Source organism: Ochotona curzoniae, unplaced genomic scaffold, assembly GCF_017591425.1.
Source record: "Ochotona curzoniae isolate NIBS_2020 unplaced genomic scaffold, NIBS_Ocur_1.0 contig_430, whole genome shotgun sequence".
In the NCBI taxonomy this organism is placed as follows: Eukaryota; Metazoa; Chordata; class Mammalia; order Lagomorpha; family Ochotonidae; genus Ochotona; species Ochotona curzoniae.
In genome coordinates, this window is record NW_024466219.1 from 646947 (window position 1) to 669600 (window position 22654).

A 22654-nucleotide genomic window follows, 5' to 3' on the forward strand; every position below is an offset into this window, starting at 1 on the left:
CCACCCCTTGCTGGTTCTGGGGCTGCTGCAGAGCCCCTGGGCATCCAGCCCGAGAGGGCGTGGGCCTGGCTCCTGTGTGAGTCAGGCGCTGTTCTTGTTTCGTGCTCCGTAACCGGGAAGTGATGCGGCCCGCTTGCACACAGATCCCAGTGGAGGCGGGCGTGGTCATGCCTGCTGCCCGTGCTGGCTCCGCTGCTGGCCCTTGCGGACCTGGACCGACCTGCTGCCTCTTGGCTTTGGCCTGCGACTGTGACGGGCATATGGGGATGGGTGGGAGCTGGGCTTGTCTGCCTTTCAAGTTAAAAGCCCCTGCCCCGAGGTGACACAGCAGGAAGTCCTGAGTGGCTGCAGTCAGCGCATGGTGTCCTACAGGTCATATCCTGGACTGCCTGGGCCATGTGGTCACCTCTCTCTGGCCAGGGTCGTGTCCCTGGGCCTGGCTGGGCGCAGTCCTGAGTGCAGCTTCCAGTTTGGGTGTAAAGCCATTGGGAGGTGGATTCCCTGGGTCCCCTGGTGACTGGGCTCTGTGGGGCAGTGATGCTGGCTGACCTGAAACTTCCACAGGAAGTCCCAGGCGCTGGTGGGCGTGTCCTCGGCTGCGGTGGGCGTGGCATGAAACCGTGGTGGGCGTGTACTCGGCTGAGGCGGGTGTGTCCTGAACCACGGTGGGCGTGTCCTCGGCCACAGGGGCATGTCCTGATTGCAGGGGAGGGTCCTTGCTCAGGTGGGCATTTGGCGTCGCCCTGGCATGCCTGGGGCCTCTTCCCTGCTCTGTGCTGCAGCCGGCGCCCGCAGGCCCTGGTGGTTGGTCGCGGCCCTCGCAGATGGACAGTCAGCCTTCCCGTGTCCAGGAGGCGACCTTTCTGTTTTCCTGTTACCCTCGGGTAGGGGACGCACTGGGGTCGGTTTCATGTGGCCCCTGTCGGCACTGGTGTTTCCACGGGGAGTGTGCAGGGGCTCCAGGAGGAGCTGAGGAGCCTGCTGGATGCCAGTCCACATGGTGGACGTCAGGCCTGGCCTGACTGAAGAAGCCTTCTCTTTGAAACCCGTGGGGTGACCAGCATCCGCATTGGCCGCCTGCCCTCCTGCTCCCACGCACCTGTGGTGCCTCCGCCATCCCGTGGTGTCCAGCTGTGCCGTGACTTCCTGGGGCCCCTTTTATGCTGGACACTGGGGGGCTGTTCAAACAGGAAGTCTCAGAAACAAAGGCAGGGCAGGCAGGGGTCACGCTCATCTGCCTCTTTGGAGTGCTCAGGGTTCCCTGCCCGGCCCTGGAGCAGACGGTGCAGGAGGGCCCAGGGCTGCACCACCACTGCTTGGGGGACACTGGTGAGACCAGAGCATGGAGGGGGTACCCACAGACCTCATCCAGAGAGTGGCGTGGAAGTGCCCCGGGTTGCCGGGGAGGCCAGAATGGCTGTGTGACCATCTTGGGGAGCCCTGGAACCTCAAGGTTCCCGCTGCCCAGACACTCCATGATTCTGAAGGGCTGATGAGGGGGGGTGCTGGGGATATGGACGCCGAGGGCTGGGGTCTGTGTGAATGCTGAGGGCTGGGACCTGCGTGGATGCTGAGGGCTGTGGTCCCTGTCAGAGGCTGAGTGTGGTAGACACCGAGGGCTGGGGCCTGTGTGAGTGCTAAGGCCTAGGTCCCATGTAGCTGCCGAGCGCTGGGTGGGCCGTGGTCTCCGTCACGGGCTGCATATACAGATGGACTCGCTCTGCCTGCCGCCAGCTCCTCTACCCAGTCCTGCGGGTGCTCTGCAGCTGTGGGGTTTCCCAGCCCCGTTGAGGTCTGATCGCTCCTGCGGGTCTAGACTCGGGTGTGCTTGGCTGGGGCATGAGTGGGAGCTCTTGCAGGAGGGAACCAGCCCGTGGGTTTCATCGTGCACTTGTCTACCGAGCATTCATGGGTGTGTGATATGAGTGGTCCTGGGGGCAGAACAGACCAGAGAGAGAGAGGCTGAATCAAGATCTCCCACCTGCTGATTCATTCCCCGTGTGGCTGCCGTGGCTGGGGAAGGGCCAGCCAGAAGCCGGGAGGTTCATCCGTGTCTCCACGTGGTGCAGGGGCGCCTGCACTGGGGTCCTTCTCCACTGCAGATCGTTAGCAGGGGGCTGCACGGGAACCAGCGCCCGCAGGGGATGCCCTCACTGCACCATGGCGCTGGCCCCAAGGAGAGGATCTAGCAGTTTGAGTGGAACCACAAATAGGTCATTATATAAATGTATAAAATAAGAAGTAGTTGTTGGATTCTAATTTTAAGAATCATGTGTTCTAAGAAGGGTATTTCTGTCTCCCAGTGGCTGCCATTTTGTTTCTGTGTTCTGCCCTGGTTCTGTTGGCTGTCAGTGGCATTTCAGTGAGGTCACTTTCTTGTTTTTTAAATATTTACACATTTTATTGGAAAGGCAAGTTTATAGAGAGAAGGAGAGACAAGGAGAAAGATTTTCCATGTGCTGGTTCACTCCCCAAGTGGCCACCATGCTTGAGAAGGGACAGATCTGAGACCAGGTGCTCCTTGCAGGCCTCCCACACGCGTGCAGGGACCTTCTGATGCCTTCGGAAGTGGAGCAGCTGGGGCTCGAACAGGCGCTCCCCTGGGATGCTGGCACTGCAGGTTATGGCTGTACCCACTCTCCATGGCAGTGGACCCTTGAGTCGGCAGAGCTCTGGGAGCAGGAGGGCAGTAGGCCCTCTAGGCAGTGGTTCCTCTCCCCCAGAGCACGCTGCATGGCCATTTTTCAGGACCATCCTCACCTTGTCCAGAGAGCCAATCCTTCAAGGACTTTGGGGGAAGCGAAGGGCCTGGAGCCCCTCTCCTAGGGGTCCTTCATGTGTAGCATGGGTTGGTACTGACCAGGATGGGCCTGCTTACCCATGGGCACCTGGCGGTAGCAAGGGGCAGTGTGGCACAGCGGGTGGGGGCCCTGAGCCAGCCTGGCTTTACTGCTGCTATCTGTGGCCCAGGTGTGGTGGTGAGCCGTGATGCGGCTTGCGGGAAGGCAAGGGGCTAGGGACACAGCAAGCCCCTTCCTCCTCTCTGCGTGACGCAAGGGTTTCCCGTGTGGGAAACCATTTCAGCTCCCAGCCAGGGGTGCCATCTGTCACAGAGGCCAGGAGAGCCTGCAGGCTGGAAGTGGGAGCTCTCACACGTGCCCCTGCCCTCCCGAGGTCACGTCTAGCACCCGAGCAGTGCCCCTCCTGCTTCCATGGGCAGGGCAAGGTTTGAGCCACGCTCTTTCCTTTATAGTCTGAACACGTGCTGAATGTCCTGGCACCGGGGCAGCTTGGACTGCCAGCATCCCAGGCTGGAGCACTGAGTGTGGTCCTGGCTGCTCCACTTCCCATCCGGCTCCTACTAACACTTCTGGGAAAGCCACAGAGGATGAGCGTGGGCTCTGAACCCTGGCGCCATGTGGTCCCGGCTGGGTTCAGCCCTGGCTGTCGCAGGCAAGGGGGTGAACCAGTGGATATAAGATTCTCTCTCTCTGCCTTTCAGATGCGTGAATCAGTCTGTACAGGAAGAGGTTGGGTTCTGATGCCTTTACCAGCCTCCGCTCGCCTCCCCGCCATGAGCCCAGGGGCTGGAGCTCCCCTCCCTGCCATGAGCCCAGGGGCTGGAGCTGGCCTGGCAGGCTGAGGGGAGCTTGCATAGTGCCTGAAGCCAGTCCCAGGTCTGAGGGGAGCCGGCATGGAGCAGGCCCCTGGGCTGAGGGGAGCATCCTCCTCCTCCTCCGTGTCCCACAAAGAGGTGTTGGGGACAGCAGGTGCACTCATTGCAAGGCCCTGGGATGTGGCTCCGGAGATAGCCTCGCCTTCCCGCGCTGTCAGATGGGTCAGTACCCTGATGCAGTGGTGTCTGTCGCCCTCGAAAGCTCCTCAGCCAGCCCAGACCACAGGGAAATTCACTGAGAACCAGCCGTGGCCGTGGTCCTGGTGTGACATGGAGGCGTCCCTCCCTTCTCTCCCGTGTCAACATCACATGCAGTTTGTGTGCAGTTGAGACCCGAGGAGCTGGGTCATCCCAGAGAGCCGCTTCAGGTGGATCTGCTCTTGCTTGGCCGGTAATAGCCGACTTCCTCTCCTACAAATAGGCCCTGGTTTATGTCCTGGGCCTTTCTGACGCCATGTGGGAGAGCGTCTATTTTTTGTTTGGGATGACGTTTCCCTGGTTCAACCCAGGCTAGCACTTTGCATCTGCCCTAGGTGTGGCCTGTGCGGGTCCATCCTGGGCCTGCTCCTGGCGAGTGGACACCTGTAGCCAGGCCCTCGTGGAACTGGCTCTGCTGAGCGCCGGCTGGCGTGAGCGGCCTGGTGAGACTCCTGCCTCGTGGCCGTCAGCTGTCTTCTCTCGTGCAGCCCTTCCCATGTTCCCGCACTGTCTGCTGTCTCAGCAGGCACGCGTTTGATCTCTGCTCACACGAGCGTTTCCCGGCCAGGTTCTCTCCCGACACTGTTTACGTAGAATTGACACAGTCTTGGTGTCTGTGGGTGTTCTGAGAACCTTCCAGAAAACACCCAGGAATTTCTGCCCACCTACTTGGTTTCCTGGCAGGAGAAAGAAGGTGATTCATGGAGAAGAAACTGTGGGTGTGGGGACTCCCACATGTTTATGTTAAAGAACTGGCCAACGGGGGGCTGGATCCCAACAACGGGGGTGAGGGGAAGGTACACTCTAGGAGGCCCCTGCCCTGGAACGTTCCCAACGAGGGTCACCATAGCCAGCTTCCGTGGCCCCTGGTCCTGCTGCCGCAGCATGGGGGCCTGTAATGGCAGCCACGTGGGACAGGGCCTCACCCCGGCCAGCTTCCGTGGCCCCTGGTCCTGCTGCCGCAGCATGGGGCCTGTGATGGCAGCCATGTGGGATAGGGCCTCACCCCGGCCAGCTTCCGTGGCCCCTGGTCCTGCTGCCGCAGCATGGGGCCTGTAATGGCAGCCACGTGGGACAGGGCCTCACCCCGGCCAGCTTCCGTGGCTCCTGGTCCTGGTGCCACAGCACAGGGGCCTGTGCTCCCATACATGCCAGAGCAGGGAGCCTTCCTGGAGGTCAGGGTAGTGTGACTGTGGGAGGCCTCATCGTACCAGGAGACACTGAGCGTCCACACTCGGTCATGGCACTGTGGTGGGTGACTCGCCTGCCAGCCGACCCTGGTGGTGTGTGTTGGCAAGCTGAGTGGTATGTGGTAGTGGTTGGAGTGTCACCCGAGACCACTGCCCGGAGTTCCCTGCTTCACCTCTCCAGGGTCTCACAGGGTTCCAGGCAGGCAAGGTCTGTCGGATGAGTTTCTTGTGGCGTGAAGGGAAGAGCCTGCGAGAGCCCCTCCTGGCCAGCCGCGGCTGCTCAGATGCGCTCGTGCTGCCTACTGGCCGCGGCTGCTCAGGAGGCTAAAGCAGCCAGGTGACTGCTGTGCAGGGACACAGCAGGATCCTCGTGTGTGCCGGCAGCCTCTGTACCTGTGCGAAGGGTCATAGATGGTGTCTCGGTAATCAGGGCCCCCTGCCTGGTGAGATAGGATCCCTGGCTGCAATGGCTGTGTCCTCTCCCCGCCCTCCATGCGTAGAGGCCAGGTGGGCAGGCATGTTTCCAGACAGTTCCATCTGTGTCTGCAGAGCTGCTCCCTGGCTGCGTTGCTGGGGTCTGTCCTGTCTTCCCACTGGCACTTGTGTGGGATCGTGATTTGGATCTTTGACCTGGCGGTCTGTAACTTCGGGGTCGCCCCGGTGCCTGGTCCAGGAAGCCAGAAGGCTCACGGGCAGACGTGTGGATGTGATGTCGCATTGCTGAGCCCATGGTGATGGGGACGGGCAAGGCCTGTGGAGATGCCGGTGCCCGCAATGGGAAGGCAGAGCCCATGCCCTGTGGTTGTTGAGATGGTCATGGCAGCTCAGGACCCTCGCAGGCCTGCACATCCGCTGGGCTTCTGAGTTGCCTCATGGCTTCTGCTGCTGAGTCGGGCCCGTGAAGGACTTGCCTGGTCACACGGACATGCTGTGTTTGCATTTCATTTCAGAGCCATCCAGCTAAGGAGATCTGCCGAGCACAACGGTGTTCTGGATGATGGGTTGCTCTGAAGGGCAGGCAGAGTGATGCAGGAGGAGCGGAGCGCTTCCATCTGCTGGCTCACTGCCAGATGCTTGCAGCAGCGGGGGCCGGGCTGCAGCCAGGAGCCAGGAGCTGCACCCTGTGGGGGAGGAGACGGGAGCCAGGAGCCAGGACCTGCACCCTGTGGGGGAGGAGATGGGAGCCAGGAGCCAGGAGCTGCACCCAGTCGTGGAGGAGACGGGAGCCAGGAGCCTGGAGCTGCACCCAGTCGAGGAGGAGACGGGAGCCAGGAGCCTGGAGCTGCATCCTGGACCCCCACTTGGATGCCAGGGACCCAAGTGCTTGGGTTGTCTTCCATGTCCTTCCCAGGGGGTAGCTGGGAGCTGGATGGGAGTAGAACAAGGGTGTGGAAGCAGCACTCACGTGGCATGCCAGCGCCGTAGGGGCAGCCTGCCCCAGGCCCACAATGGCTGTTCTAAGCAGAGGCGTTTTTAAAAAGCCTCATTGGAGAGTTTCAGGCAGCACCTTGCAGGTTGCCAAGGCCACTCTGGAAAGCAGGACTGGCCAGTGTTCCATGTGGGCACAGCCCCCGAATGTGAGCCCTTCGAGGGCACTGGGGAAACCTGCCATCTCACAGGTGAGAGCTGCCTGTGGCAGCGACTCTGATGCTCACCACTTGAGCTGACTGCTGGACATGGCCATGGTTGTGACCGTGAGAACTGACCACTAGAGCTAGCCGAAAGACCAGCTGCTGAGCCAACCAATAGCCCCGAACCTGCGGCTGCTTTCCAGGGAGGGCCCAGTTCTGCCTGTGACCTTCCGTCCTGGTCCCCGCAGGCCAGCATCCAGGAGGGCCCAGCTCTGCTTGTGACCTTCGGTCCTGCCTTCCTGGTCCTAGTAGGCCAGTGGGGTGACGCCCAGAGGAGGCACACGGGGCCAGCTCGAGGCACCATCACTGAGTTCACCCTGAGGGTGCTGGGCAAGTGCAGGATGCCCTGGGCTGGCCTCTTCCTTGCCGTTGCCCAAGGGACACGGTTGACAACCCCAGGACTTTGGTCCCTGACACCCACGTGCTGCTTTTCCCTCCTGTGATGCTTTGCTCAACCGTTGTATGTGATGCAGTTTATCTTTTTGAAAGGCGGAGTTATAAAGAGAATCTTTCATCCATTGGTTTATATCCCAAACGGCTACACAAGAGCAGCGCTGGTCTGAAGACAGGAGCCAGGAGCTCCATCTTGGTCTCCTACAAGAGTGCAGGGACCCAAGCACTTGAGCCTCCTCTGCTGTTCTCCCAGGTGTGTTAGCGGGAGCTTGATGGGAAGTGGGGCACCGGGCCTGGAGCCAGAGCTTGTATGGGGTGCTGGAGTCCTGGGCTGCAGCGCCAGCCACGTGCACCTGCTAGCACCCCTGGGGCCTTTGCCCTGCCTTGGGGATTTGCCCCTGGTGTGGCTTGTTCATGGTAATTTACTTTAAGAAACAGGCCGAGTACTTCTATTTTCATCATCAAGCTGACATCCACCAATAGTGTATCAGGAAGGCTTGCAGCCTGCACTGTGAAGCCAAGGCAGGTGCGTAAGGGGTGCAGGGAGGACAGTGACGGCCCCTGTGGACCCCCAAGGCTGTGCGTGTGGGGTGTGGGGTGCAAGGAGGATAGTGACGGCCCCTGTGGACCCCCAAGGCTGTGTGTGTGGGGTGCAGAGAGGACAGTGATGGCTGCTGTGGACCCCCAAAGCAGGTGCGTGTGGTGTGTGGGGTGCAGGGAGGACAGTGACGACCCCTGTGGACTCCAAAGCAGGTGCATGTGGTGTGTAGGGTGCAGGGAGGACAGTGACGGCCCCTGTGGACCCCCAGAGCAGGTGCGTGTGGTGTGTGGGGTGCAGGGAGGACAGTGACGGCCCCTGTGGACTCCCAAGGCAGGTGCGTGTGGTGTGTGGGGTGCAGGGAGGACAGTGACGGCCCCTGTGGACCCCCAAGGCTGTGTGTGTGGGGTGCAGAGAGGACAGTGATGGCTGCTGTGGACCCCCAGAGCAGGTGCGTGTGGTGTGTGGGGTGCAGGGAAGACAGTGATGGCCCCTGTGGACTCCAAAGGCTGTGCGTGTGGTGTGTGGGGTGCAGGGAGGACAGTGACGGCCCCTGTGGACCCCCAAGGCTGTGTGTGTGGTATGTGGGGTGCAGGGAGGACAGGGACAGCCCCTGTGGACTCCCAAGGCAGGTGCGTGTGGGGTGTGGGGTGCAGGGAGGTCAGGGACGGCCCCTGTGGACCCCCAAGGCAGGTGCATGTGGGGTACATGGAGGCCTCCCAAGGCCTCAGGCTGAGTCCACAGGGTGACCTGTGGATGTAGTGCCTCACTGAAGGCCCCAGCCAGCGGCTTATCACGCTGTGCCTTTAGTACTCCACAGTAAAACCACGGGCAGGGTGAGCAAGGGTGGACAAGGGCAGCCCTTGCATGCATTGTGGACTCTGAGCTGGTTCCTGCAGAGGTCACTGTTGAGGCTGGGGTCATGGGCAGGATGTTCTAGGTTAGCTCAGAGGTCAGGGTCACAGCAGGACATTCTAGTCATAGGTCAGACAGAGGCCAGGGTCATGGAAGAATGTTCTAGCATTAGATCAGAGGTTTGGGTCATGGGAGGACATTTTAGGAATAGGTCAGAGGTCAGGGTCACAGGAGGATGTTCTAGGAGTAGCTCAGAGGTCAGGGTCATGGGAGGATGTTCTAGGGGTAGGTCAGGGTCATGGGAAGACGTTCTAGGGGTAGGTCAGAGGTCAGGGTCACGGGAGGACGTTCTAGGGGGAGGTCAGGGTCATGGGAGGACTTCTGGGGGAGGTCAGAGGTCAGGGTCATGGGAGGACGTTCTAGGGGGAGGTCAGAGGTCAGGGTCACGGGAGAGGTCAGAGATCCGCCTCTCTGGACAGTGGAGTCTGCTGATGTGCTTCTGTGTTTTCCAGCAGAGCTCTGAGGTGAGTGGCGTGTATTCGTGTTTCGCACCCAGACCTTGTTCTCATCTCGATGACTTAGTAATGAGCACTTTTCATTTGCGCCCTGATCCTTTTGTTGGACACAGGCAGTGCTGGAGCACTTGTTCTGATCAGGAGAAAGACAGCCATGTCCTCGCATTCGGCCACACAGTGCAAGAAGGCACGCTGCACCTGCCATTCTCTCAGCTCTCACCTGGAGCTGGGCGTCTTGAGCTGTTTCTTGCATGGGGAGGGCCCTGTGCAGCCAGCTGCTGTTCCCCTGGCACATGGCCCTGCGGGGTCAGCTGACCTCTCCTGGTGCAGGGAGGGCCCTGCGGCGTCAGCTGACCTCTCTTCTCCACAAGAAGGAGGGTCAGGTGGGGGCTCTGAGTATCCACTCCTGGGCACCCTGAGACACAGCTGACCTGAGTCCTGCGTCTTGGTGCCGAAGCATGATGAGCCGTTTGTGGCTAAGCCTTTTCTACCAGCTTATTGTCTGTGTGCACGTTTGTGCTGTGTGCCTGTGTGTGCCTGTGTGTGCCTGTGTGTGCCTGTGTGTGTGCTTGCATGTGTGTGCATTTGTATTTGGTGAATCGCACAGGAGGGATTCCAACATGAGAGCTCAGGGGGCCCATCCTCCTTGGCTGTGCAGGGAAGTCAGGCAGCCACTGCCCTGCCCTGTGAGGGCCTGTGGGTGCTCCCTGTGAGGCCTGTGGGTGCTCTCTGTGAGGCCTGTGGGTGCTCCCTGTGAGGTCTGTGGGTGCTCCCTGTGAGGACCTATGGGTGTTCCCTGTGAAAGCCTGGAGTGCTCCCTGTGAGGGCCTGTGGGGTGCTCCCTGTGAGGCCTGTGGGTGCTCCCTGTGAGGCCTGTGGGTGCTCCCTGTGAGGACCTATGGGTGCTCCCTGTGAGGACCTATGGATTTTCCCTGTGAAAGCCTGGAGTGCTCCCTGTGAGGCCTGTGGGGTGCTCCCTGTGAGGCCCGTGGGTGCTCCCTGTGAGGCCTGTGGGTGCTCCCTGTGAGGACCTGTGGGTGTTCCCTGTGAGGACCTATGAGTGCTCCCTGTGAGGCCTGAGGGTGCTCCCTGTGAGGCCTGTGGGTGCTCCCTGTGAGCCTGTCGCTCACACTCTGTGCCTCTTCTGGCTGCACTGCCAGATGCCCCTGGGCCAGGAGGAGGCCGTGTCCAGCGGGAGTCATAGCACAGCTGGCTGTGAGTTTCTAGTGCAGGAACTTGCATCTATGGAGTTGGTGTGTTTGCATAAAGCAGACTGTGTGTTTATCTGGGTGCCTGGGCACCTGGGCCTGCCATTGCTGGGTGCTGCAGCTTCGAGTTCTGCAACCCTGCCACCGTGTGGGGCAGTGGAATCAGAGATGAGGCTGTTCCCAGCGGTGCTCAGAGGCCCTGGGCATGGCTCAGATGGCCAGAGAAGTGGATAACTGGATACCTTTTAAAATAAAAATAAATAAATGACTGTCTGACCTTGAACGTGGAGCCCAGGACCAGCAGCACAGGGCTGGGTGACTCTGTGCTTGGTTGCACGAGTACCCATGTACCCATGGGGCTGGCACAGCCCAGGCAGGGTCTGCAAGTGTGGACACGGGCCACACACTCCTGGCTGGGTCTCTGGGCTTCTGCAAGGCCTGGCTGATGGTTGTGTCTCCTCGGCCTGGCTCCAGTAGGTGGTAGGATCCCCTACAAGGGAACCCCTCACCGGAACCACATAGGGAGTTCTCCGCATTCCAAGTACTGCTGGGGCTATAGGAGGGCTCTCCTGGGCGGTGCTGGCTGGGCATCACTGCTGGCTGCTAACCCTTCTTCCAAGGGTTGGTTGGTTGGTTGGTTCATTTGCAAGGAAGAGTGACAGAGGGAGAATTTTCCATCTGCTGGTTCACTCCTCATGTGGCTGCAACAGCCAGATCTGGGCTGATCTGAAGGCAGGAGCTTCTTCCAGATCTGCCACGTGGGTGCAGGGGCCCAAGGACTTGAGCCATCCTCTGCTGCTTTCCCGGGTGCGTGAGCAGAAATGGGTGGCAGATGGAGTGGCAGGTCCTGTGGTCAGACTGAGGCTCCCCCGGGAGCCCTGGTCCCGCGTTGGCTGGGTTAGTGTCATGGAGTCCTTGTCCCGGTCGTCACTGAGCACAAGTGGGCTTGCAGAGTGGTTCGTCCACGGGGTAGTGCGAAGGGTCGGTTATGTGTGCTGCCCCCAGGGGTCTCCCTCGCCCAGTTCCGGGTCTTGGCGTGGAGTGTCATGAAGCTCTGAGGTTTTCCGCGTGGCAGGAACGTGTGGGTGCCGTGTGTGGGTGCTGTGTGGGCCCCTGCATGGGTCTGCCTCGGGGAAGTCCTGCGAGTGATTAGACCTGGGACCTGGGCTGCTGGACGGCAGGAGGGTTCTGGTGGCAGAGCTGCTGGCCCCACGGGCGCCCTTCCTCCTCCAGCTGTCGGGTGTGTGCCTGCTTTTTCTGGACACCGTGTTCTCTTTCCTGTTGACTCCACTCTGGGCTTGTGATTTTGGTTTTTGTTTGTGTGTGCGTACGTGTGTGCTTTGGCAGTCTTTCCCTGAGTGTTTCAGACTCAGGGGTCAGCAGGAGTCTTTAGGCAGGGTGTCTGCAGTGTGTCCTGCCTTGGCTGGGACCCTAGTAGCCTGTGTTCTGGGCAGGCCAGGAACGTCAGGCTGGGACGCCACCCGAGGTCGCATGGTCAGGCTGGGTGGCTGAGCCTCGGTGGACACAGAAGGGACCCTCGGAGTCCGAGCTCCAGCTGCAGCTGGGGGTGTGGGGAGAGAAGCGGGCCGGGCGTCCTCTCCTCCCGCGCTCGGGGGGAGCCCTCATCTTAGCCCTACTATTTCAGGTTTTGAGTCTACAGTCCTCGGAAACCTGCTGTGACTGCCAGGTTTGTTCTGCTCCTGCCCGGCTCCCCAGGCTGGCCCTGCCCTGGACGGCTCCTGCTGCCATGACCACCGCCCCATTGTGGTGGGCTGGAGTGTGTGTGCTGTGTGCAGCTGTGCGGCCTGGGGTGCTGAGGGGCCAGGCCCCGGGCTCCTGGACTCCGGCGATGGACAGGGCCTTCCTGGGGGAGGCCAAGGCCGCCGTGGAGCAGTGCCAGTCTCCGCTGGGCTGCCTGGCTCCTCCTACGGGTGGAGGTGATGATCCTGAGTGTTCTGTCACGCACAGAGCTCCCCAGGAGTGATGTGCCCTGGGCAGCCACAAGAGCGTGCCCTGCGCTCCGTCGGGGGAATCTGGGTTGTCGGGGTACAGGTCAGCGTCCTTGGTAATGCATTTCCAGAAACCTAAATAGTTACTTTAGCACACACATGTGGGTGGGCAGTGGAAGCATATGTCTGTAGCGTGGGCACCATGAGAGGTCCTCGCCGTGTAACGTGGGCATGGGCACGAAGAGGAAACACGTGTCTGTCATGGGCACTGTGAGGAAATGCATGCGTAACGTGGGCACTGTGAGGAAATGCGTATGTACAAGGTGGCGCGGTGAGCAAGCGTGTGCCCAGCCTCGCAGACACGGCTGTTGGTTGGGTTCCTGTTTCTGCTCTTGAGCTCCTGAGAGCAGTCGGTAGCTCAGACCGTAGCACCCTCTGGCAGGGCCGGCCTGGCCTTCCCACCTTCCTGGGGAGCGGCCGTCGGAAGGAGCAGCCTCTCCTGGTTCCTCAGGGCCTTCCCGACACCGTCATCCTCGCCTGTCAGTCAGCAGGTTGAGAGCTGCCGCACAGGACTGGGGCCAGGCACATCCCGGGCCTCCCGCCCCACAGCAGGGTGCACATCCCAGCAGGTCCCAGATCTCCCGCCCCACACCAGGGTGTGCATCCCAGCAGGTCCCGGGCCTCCTGCCTCACAGCAGGGTGCGCATCCCAGCAGGTCCCGGGCCTCCCGCCCCACACCAGGGTGTGCATCCCAGCAGGTCCCAGATCTCCCGCCCCACAGCAGGGTGCACATCCCAGCAGGTCCCTGGCTTCCCGCCCCACAGCAGGGTGTGCATCCCAGGAGGTCCCAGATCTCCCGCCCCACAGCAGGGTGTGCATCCCAGCAGGTCCCAGGCCTCCCGCCCCACACCAGGGTGTGCATCCCAGCAAGTCCCTGGCCTCCCGCCTCACACCAGGGTGTGCATCCCAGCAGGTCCCGGGCCTCCCGCCCCATAGCCACCACCCTGAGGGCGGTCATGCTTGGAACAAGTTTGAGGGGTGAGTGTGGGTGACATGGGCTGCACGTTTAAGGACAGGGCCCTTCTGACTTGGCACTAACTTGTGCCCACTTGATCCAGCCTTCCAGGCAAGACTGGAGAGGTCTGGGAAGGGCCCTGAGTGGGCAGACAGGAGGATTATCTGCTGTGCTTTGGAGTTCAGACCCGGAGGGCCTCCCCGACAGGAGAGCCTGACGCTAAAGCTGGGTGTGCAGGCAGGGTCCGTGTAAGCATGGAAACCCAGAGCAAAAGCACTGTACCCTCCTGAGGGCCCAGGCTGAGTCCAGGGGAAACCCCACTTCTGAAGCGAAATGGAACCCCAGTGCCTCTCGTCCTTGGCAGATGGGCCCGCATGAGACCACCCACACAGCCCACCGCAGGCTCAGAAGTCATCCCCTTCCGCCAGCTGTGGCTGCATGCTGGTGGTGTTCCCGGTGCTGCCAGCAGCTACCAGCAGCTCCCTCCCCGGCAGTTAGCATTTTCCTAGACAGCAAGCAACGCTGCAGTGAGAGTGCTGTGCTGGCCAGGGGCCCTGTAGACAAACACATGCGTGGAAGCTCGCCTCACACACACTTTTAAAGATTTACTTATTTGAAAGTCAGATTTACAGAGAGTTAGAGGGGGAAGGAGAGAGTGAGTGTTCCCATCCACTGCGTCACTCTCCAAAGGACCACAGGAGCCAGGAGCCTCTTCTGGGTCTCCGACGCAGGTGCAGGGTCCCAAGGACTGGGCCGTCCTCAGCTGCTTTCCTGGGCCACAGGCAGGGAGCTGGACGGGACATGAACTGGCATGCAGACGGGAGTGTACCTGATGTGCCGTGGTGCCATTCCACCCTCTACCCCTCGCCCTGCTGGTACACAGGTGTGCTTTGCTCCTCCGCCCCGCAGAGCCCACACAGGGTGTTTCCATGGCTGGTTTTAGGGGGTCACCCGAGGGCAGGGACGCCCTGGGACCCTTTCCCTGTGTCCCCAGGATAAAGTGGGGAGTTCCAGGATGTGTTGGTAGTGCTTGTTAGTCACTGAGTGGAGCCATCAGGCTAGACAGGTCCTCTCTGCATCCAGCCCAGGACCATGCTGGGTCCCATCCACTGCTGAATCCCTGTATCCAATTCAGGTCCTTGCTGGGTCCAGTCCAGTCCTCACTGCGTCCAGCCCAGGGCCTCGCTGCATCCCATCTGCTGTGCGTGTTTTTCATGGCAGACACCTCTGATGGTGTACCAGGCAACCTGTGGCCCTCGGGGTAAGCATACAGTAGGCAACAAAGCGAGAGGTTGTCTTCCAAAGGCCTCCATCGTGTATGTGTGTGTGTGTGTGTGTGAGAGAGAGAGAGAGAGAGAGAATAAAGCAGGAAGGAAGTAATTGAGGGACGAGTGTTGAGTTTAATTCAAGTGCCTGTAGCCCATGTTGGGGCACCTGGTTGAGTCCTGGCTCCTGCTCCATGCTGATGCGTGTCCTGGGCGACAGCAGGTGAGGGCTCAGGCCCTGGCTTCGTGCAGCCCCTGTGTCCTGGGCGACAGCAGGTGAGGGCTCAGCCCTTGGCTCCATGCAGCTCTGGCTTCATGCAGCCCTTGGCAAGTGAACCAATAGATCGGAGCTGGCTTGCTCTCTCTCTTCTTTTCAAATGAGTCTTTCCTTGTTCAAATAAGTAGTTCCAGCTCTAGGTGATCCGAGGGGATCTGCACCACAGCCAGGCACGGGGAGGTGTGCTTCCAGGCGCTCGCCAGTGTGTGCGCTTGGACTCTGGAGATCGTGCCCGAGTGCCAGGTCTCACCCGCCTTCCCCTGGAGAGACTCCCCACGCCCACGCAGTGTACGGTGGGTGGCTTCGTGGAGACCATGCTGTGGAGCCGCCCTCTCCAGAAGCCATGCCTTGTGGGTACACACAACTGTCCTCCCAGACTCCATGGGAAAATGCAGCCATGTTTATTTTGGGACAGCTCTTTGGAAACTACGTGCTCATGTTTTAGCTATTCATTCTGGGAGTCAGGCACTGAGCCTGGTTATGACATGCTAGTGTTATGGAGTCAGGACAGTGAGCTGTGGCTGCTGGGTCCGAGTGTGCCAGAGGCAGCGTCCTATTCCCATCACACTCGAGCGATATCCTGCTCAGAAAGGACAGCAACAAAGAGACGCACTCCGGAGCAAGTGAGCGCCTGTTGGGACAGGAGCCTCCCCTCTGGCGACTGGTGGCCTGGCTTGCTGCCTGCCCAGCCCAGCCTAGTGAGGCCGTGGCCTTGTGGGGTCTGAGAAGGTTCAGTGCTGCACAGCAGGTGCAGGTCTGGGGGACAGCTTCTGGTTCATGCTGGGGAGTGCAGAGAGGGCTGCCCGGAAGGCTGGGGAGGAGCCCAGCTGGGGTGTGCTCCCCCTGGATCGCATGCCTCCTCCAGCCTGGAGGGTGTGAGCCGAGCTGACGCCTCCCACCGCCTGCTCTGCGCTCCCAGCCTCATCGGGGATTTCTCCAGGTGGGTGTTGGGGCCCTTGTGTCTGGCAGGAGATCAGAGCAAGTCTGCAGGTAAACAGGCAGCTCTGGGGCCGTGTGGGGTCCTGCGGGGGGACCACAGGCCTGCAGCAGGAAGGTGCAGAGCCCTCTCCCAGCAGTCGCTGCTGGGTTCTGCTCTTGCTGCTGTAGAGGGACAGGACCGTGGGCTGGAAGGCCCTGGCTGCCCCCCAGGGTGGGCGTGACTCATGAAGCCACTGTGGAAGCCCGCTGCTTCCTCTAGCTCCTCACTGCTTCCCAGTGGGAGAGAACGTGCAGCAGTTTGAGGGGTAATGTGTGTTAGAAAGGAAACGTCTGGCTGGCAGCGTGGCCCAGCATGGTGCGCTGCCCTTGGGCTGCCCGCCTGCATCCCGTTTTGGCTGTGGAGCTTCCTGGTCCTGTGCCTGGTGGGCAACGGTGGAAGGCTGAGTCCCAGTACCCACAAGGGGGGCCTAGCCCCTGGCTTCACCCTGGCACGGCCTCCCTGCAGAGCCCATTCGGGATGTGGGACAGCAGAGAGAAGGCCTGTCTTCAAGTCCACCATTTGAATCGGCCAATTTCAGGTTCTGCGACTCCAGGCTTGTAAACAGGCACCAGTGGGCCGACCGGTGGGCCAGTGTGCTGTCAGTAACCGGGAGGGTAGGGAGGAAGCAGGATGGTGGCCAGCGCCGGGGCCCTGGTTGCTACCTGTGGGCCGGTAGAGGTGATGTCCACACCGGGGTGTAACGCCGGGGTAAATTTTTGCTCTCCACAGAAAGTTCAGGCCCCGGGGGAAACCTAAGGGGTTGGATCACAAGTTTGAAACATGTGTTATAGGGGAGGTGGGTGGAGCCATCTGTCCCCTGTGTGTGACTTCACTTGTCCCCTGAGTGTGGTCCCATCTGTCCCCTGTATGTGGCCCTGTCTGTCCCCTGAGTGTGGCCCCATCTGTCCCCTGTATGTGGCCCCATCTGTCCCCTGTATGTGGCCCTGTCTGTCCCCTGTGTCCCTGTCTGTCTCTGAGTGTCCCAACATAGCCCACTGCAGGAGCTGGCCTAGGGCTGGGGAGCACCGTCTCTCCCTGGAGTTTCTCAGCATTGTCCCCCGCCCCCGGTCGGTGGGGTCATCTCGGTTGATGCCGCACTGGTGCATCGACATGCAAATACACATGAGTGTTGTTGGATGGGTTGGCCCATGTGGTGGGTATCTGCGTGTGCACTTCCTCCAGGGACTGGAGCTCTGCTGTGTGACCACGTGTGTGTTCACTGAGCTCCCAGTGTAGACTCAAACGATGGGCAAGAAAGCATGTCAGTAAATGAAGGCCTGGAATATTCTAGATGGCACATCGTGCTAGGCATGTGTGTGTGTTCACTGGAATATTCTAGATGGTGCATCCTGGTGGGTGTGTGTGGATGATCACTAGACTATTCTAGATGGCGCGTCTTGGTGTATGTGTATGATACTGGAATATTCTAGATGGCACACCCTGGTGTGTGTGTGTGTGTTCACTGGAATATTCTAGATGGTGCATCCTGGTGGGTGTGTGTGGATGATCACTAGACTATTCTAGATGGTGCGTCTTGGTGTGTGTGTGTGGATGATCACTAGAATATTCTAGATGGTGTATTGTGTGTGTGTGTGTGTGTGTGTGTTCGCTAGAATATTCTAGGTGGCACATCCTGGTGTGTGTGTGTGTGTTCACTGGAATATTCTAGGTGGCACGTCCTGGTGTGTGTGTGTGTGTGTGTGTGTGTGTGTGTGTGATACTGGAATATTCTAGATGGCACATCCTGGTGTGTGTATGATACTGGAATATTCTAGATGGCACATCCTGGTGGGCGTGTGTGAGCCTTCACTTGGCAGGTGCTTGTTGAGCAGCAGCTGGGCACTGTTGGTGTGAGGAGCGGGTGGCTGGAGTGCACACCCACGTTGCCGCGCGCTGCAGCTCTTCTAGCTGGGTTCTGGCTGCTCGCCGTTCTTTCTGCCCTCAGTGCTCCTGTTGGGAGCCAGAGTTCGATCATGCATGCATGTCGCCGAGAGACGTGACTCCGTAACGCCGCGGGTCTTACAGTAGCCTCGGTCTCTGTTACCAGCCCTGCGCACACAGCTCGCAGCTTCTTCATTTCCCTGGGAACTCGGTCTGGCCTCCACAGCTGGACCTGCGTCTGGCTGGGCTGCCAGGACGTTTTGTCCCAGGCTGGAGTGTGGGAGTGACCGCTGGCCTCCTTCCCTGGGCATGGCCCAGGCTCACAAGCCTGCTGTGACCTAGTAGCCTGGATCAGGGCCGGCCTGAGTGCCAGGCACAGGAGCCGCATGCCCCGGTTCTTGCCTCGGACTTTCCCCGGGGAAATCTCATGTCAGTGAAGAGACCGAATGAGATGGTGAAGATGGTCATTGGGACAAAGTGGTCTCATGTTTTGAAGAAGGACGGGGTCTTGCGTGCTCTCATGCTGGCCACCTTGTCATCTCTTACCTGGCTGGGTGGTCCTATCAGCACAGTGGGTAGGCGTGGCACCAGGGAACAAGTGTGGCGGCGCAGGTGTCATGGGGCTGCCCTGTGAAAGCGGCCAGCGTGGCCTGGTGACAGGGGCAGGGAGGGAGTGACTTCTGTCTCAGTACTTATAGGAGCCCCCAAGTTCGGGGAGATTACGGATGAGTCTTGCCCTGGCTCAGGCCATCCGTCTCAAAATGGTTCCTCAAAGTCCTGGTGGAGCTGTCGTTGCCATGGTCAGCCTCTGGCGTAGGACATTGCAAGCTTTGCAGACTGTGGGGCAGTCATGGTAGGTGCTACCCTTGGCACACTTCCCTGTGTGGAGGCAGGCAACCCTACAGGCATTGGGCGGCAGGGCCAGCGGCGTGGCAGGCATCCCAGGACACCCTCTCCATGCGGGACTCCCGCCTCAGCACTGGGCCTCCGGCCGTCCTGCTCCACGAGGCTGTTTGTGCGGTCAGCTGCTGAGATGAACAATAGCAGCTGGGTGCAGCTGGCCGCTCTGGCCTGGGAACGCCACTTGCAGCCAGCACCCAGGCTAACAGAGTGGACTGCGCGTTCCAGCAGTTGCTCTTCGTGCCTCCTGTTTGTGTTAGCTGTTTGGAAAGCCCTGGTCAGCAGCCTAAACAGGCCGCTGGCCCTCCTGGCTCTGGCTGCAGCTTTGTTAGACGTTTCACAGCCGAGGGCTCTGGGCTGGCTGCTCCCGGATCCTCAAGGAGCGGACCAGAGCCCCAGCCAAGCGATGAGTCCTAATTTGGTGCCATGGAACAAGCTGGTTGTCTAAGGGTGCAGGCCCCAGGAGGCCTCTCTGAAGCTGGGAGCGGCCCTTGCCCTGCTGCTGCTGAGCCCAGGAGGAGCATGTTGCACAAGAACCCCCTGGAATTCTGGGCTGCACAGGACAGAGAGGCGCTTCTGTCCCCAGCGGTCAGTCCTGGCTGTGGCTGCCCGGCGGGAAGTCCCTCCCAGCCCCAGATGAGGAGTGCTTGGCGTGGGCGGCCTGGGCGGAATTCCGGGCTGGGCCCTGCCTGCACAAAGACTAGCTTCTCCTGTTGCCCCCGCCCCCTCCTGCAGCACAGCGCTGGAACAGGAAGCGGCTGCTAATTGTGTGTGCCTCGCTGAGAACATCTGCACTTGAGGTTTTTAGTTGATGGAAGGAATGCACCGTGGGAGGGGCCGGCTTCAGAAGGGGACCGCCTGTGTGCTGGCATGTGTGCACAGGCTTGGGGGGAGAACCGGCAGGGTCCCCTGCAGGAGCAGCCTCTGTCACCTGGCCGCCTCCACCCTTCTCACCTCAGCCAGGTGCTGCTTTGGGTTGCTCTATTGCTGCAACTTCCCTGTCCACTCTGGTCAGAGGGCTTTCCTGGACCTCAGGGGGAGCCTCCCAGCTGACAGCCAAGCCGTGGTGGAGGGCTCATTGTTCTTTTGAAGTTGGTTTGGTTTGACCTGTTTAAAAAGCAGCACGAGAGCAAGGGAGCATGGTGTCTGCTCCTGGTTCACTCCCCGGTGCCCCAACAACCAGGCTGAGCCAGAAACCCATCCGGCCGTGGGTGATGGGCCGAGTCCTGGGTCGTCACCTGTCCCCACCCCCCGCAGGCACTAGGCGGAAATGGAGACACATTTCCATTGCCAGGGCTATGATGGGTTCTGCCAGACAGCAACTTGACCTGCTGTGCCCCATGGCCCCACCCCCAGCACTCTTCCTAAATGTCTGGGTGGCTGTGGAAGCCCCTGGGTGGCCACTGCTCTGGTCTCAGACGCGGTACCCTGTCTTCCCTGCAGCAAGTGCCCGCCATCCCTCCCCCGTGTGCCCGTGTGCCTGGCAGCCTGTCTTCTGTGTGCTTGCCCCAAGCATCCTCGGGCTGTGGGTGCGGCTGCTACCTGTGGAAGCTGGCCTTGCAGGTGTCGTTGGTCACCTGCAGCTGTGTCCTCACAGTGCTGTGCACATGGCGGCTACTCCCTGTCTGCTGGCAGCCCTGATGGCCAGACTGCTCTGTCGTCCGCCCTGGGCCTTCTGAAAGGCTGCGGGCCCCCAATCCATTCCACTGCCTCCCACTGACCCTGTCTCCGTGGGCTGGTGTCTAGAGAGCAGCGTGGGGTCAGCAGGGAGGTGGACTGTGGAGAACTGAGCATGTCTGGGTGCCCCGGTTAACAGGAATCTGTGAGAATCCCACACAGCCTGCTGCCGAGTGTCCTGTCCGGACACAGCAGGAGGCCACGCAGGCCTGTGTTCTCATGGGGGGGCGGGGAGTGTGACCTGTGCCTGTGTGGGGGCTGCATGGGGCGACCCTGTGGGGAATCCATCCATCCAGTTGCCAGTGAACTGGTTAACCTCCACCGACATTCCTGCTACGAGGTAAGCAGGCCAAAGCTGGAGTGGGACAGAGCCGGGGCTGAAGTTGGGGCACGGGAGTGCTGCCCCGCCTTGCTGTGCCATCGGCTTTGTGTTTATGTTAGGAATGGCTAAGCCCCGTCAAGTGACTGGGCAGTGACCACTGGTCACATCCTCTTGCTTGTGGCTAACGCTGGGTGGACACAGTAGGCTCGGGGCAGCTGCTCTCCAACCCATACATGGTGATGAGACTAGGAGCCTGCCTATCGGAGGCAGGACAGTGAATGGCCATTGGAGGGCCTGACGCCCTGACCCCAGGGTATGTGGCCACACCTGTGCTGAGAGCCTGGCGCAGCCCTGAGGTCATGTCCGCCTGGCCGCAGGCCTGCTGCTGTTCCTGCCTCGGCTCTGGCATTTTCTCCTCTGTTCCTTGTCCTGAGTACGGCCCTTCCTTCTGCACCTCGGGCTTGGGTGGGGTCAGGGGAGCCATCTTCGAGGTCTCTGACACTCAGGAGGCCCGGAGGCAGCTCTGGGTCTGACCTTGCCAGAGCGCGTCATGGCCGATGACTTCGGCAGCAGCGGCCTGAGCCAGCCTCGGGTTTGCTGAGCAGACTGCCCCTTCCATCTGTCTGTCTGCCCGGCCCAGCGCACGTGCTCCTCGCTGAGCTCCACACGGTGCCAGGAGCAGGGGGCATCCTGTGTTCCGCGGGCGGACTCACCCACGGTGACCGTGTCCCCTGCAGGCAAAGCCTTCGACATCACCTATGTGCGCCTCAAGTTTCACACCAGCCGCCCCGAGAGCTTCGCCATCTACAAGCGTGCGCGGGAGGATGGGCCCTGGGTGCCCTACCAGTACTACAGCGGCTCGTGCGAGAACACCTACGGCCGGGCCAGCCGAGGCTTCATCCGCACGGGCGAGGACGAGCAGCAGGCGCTGTGTACCGACGAGTTCAGCGACATCTCCCCACTCACTGGCGGCAACGTGGCCTTCTCCACGCTGGAAGGGCGGCCCAGCGCCTACAACTTCGACAACAGCCCTGTGCTGCAGGTGGGTGGCGGATGTGGCCGCAGCCCCTCTCGGGGCGTGTCCTTGCGGCAGGGCGCTGGGCACAAGAACTGTCTGAGCCCTGGCTAGGGGATCATGACATGTGGGTGTGCCCTCAGCCCAGGCTGGGCCGTCGTGGTGGCTGGCAAACACACGGGCCCGCCCCAAGGGGCTGCTGCGGCCTCACTGTGCAAGTCCCCAGGGCAGGCCTGCAGCTCGACACCACGAGCTGTGTGTTGACTTGTCCGGTGGGCAGGCGCTGTAGGGAAGCCCCGTGGGCCTGGTGGTGCTCATGGATGGGCGTGGGTGGGAAGAAGTGCAGTGAGCACATGGGCTGTTGGATCCCTGGATCCCCTGAGACGCCAGCACAGCTCTGCTTTGCCCCATCCCCAAGAGACAAAGGCACAGCTGGAGTTGGGGCAGCTGGAGGAGCACGGGATCAGGGCGTGGTCACCTAACCCTCCCCCCATGCCTCCTGCCCTGTCCCTCCACCCCTGGGTCAGGACCACCTAACCCTCCCCCCATGCCTCCTGCCCCGTCCCTTCACCCCCGGGTCAGGACGTGGTCACCTGTTCCCCCCTCCAGCTCTCCATCTCCCCCAAGCCCCCCAGCCATCCCCCTTCCTCCTTCCTAACGTGTCTATTTGGTGTTCTCTGCCAACAGGAGTGGGTGACAGCCACAGACATCAGGGTCACCCTGAACCGGCTCAACACCTTCGGGGACGAGGTGTTCAGTGACCCCAAGGTCCTCAAGTCCTACTACTATGCCATCTCCGACTTCGCCGTGGGCGGCAGGTACGGGGTGCCTGGCGGCCGTCTCTTCAGACCTCCGCCTCGTCCTGTCCGGCTTCTGTGAGGCCTTGAGGTGGGGAGGGGATGCCGTGGGACATCTTCCTGACCAAGCAGGTGCACAGGGGCCCTGAGGTCGGCCAAGACCACCTGCCTTCTGGTGGCGGGGGTCACTTGCTGGACCTGCGGTGTGAGGGGTGGTGCGTGACAGGTCTGTGAGTTTATAGGTTTCATGATTTCTTCTTTGAGAGGGAGCAGCTTCCTCCCTCAGTAGCCAGGGCTCCCACATGGGGCGCCGGGACCCACGTGCCTGAGCCAAACCTCCCAGGCTATGCACCAGCAGATGGAATCGAGGCTG

General features: G+C 60.8%; 1 protein-coding gene across 1 annotated transcript in view; it reads left to right on the plus strand.

The window, feature by feature from the left end:
* LAMC1 (laminin subunit gamma 1) overlaps positions 1-22654 on the plus strand; it is a 48514-nt gene that overhangs the window by 6368 nt on the left and 19492 nt on the right. The window contains exons 3-4 of the mRNA XM_040985769.1: positions 21207-21511; positions 22172-22302. Coding sequence (XP_040841703.1) covers positions 21207-21511; positions 22172-22302 — 436 coding nt within the window. The remainder of the gene's footprint in view (positions 1-21206; positions 21512-22171; positions 22303-22654) is intronic.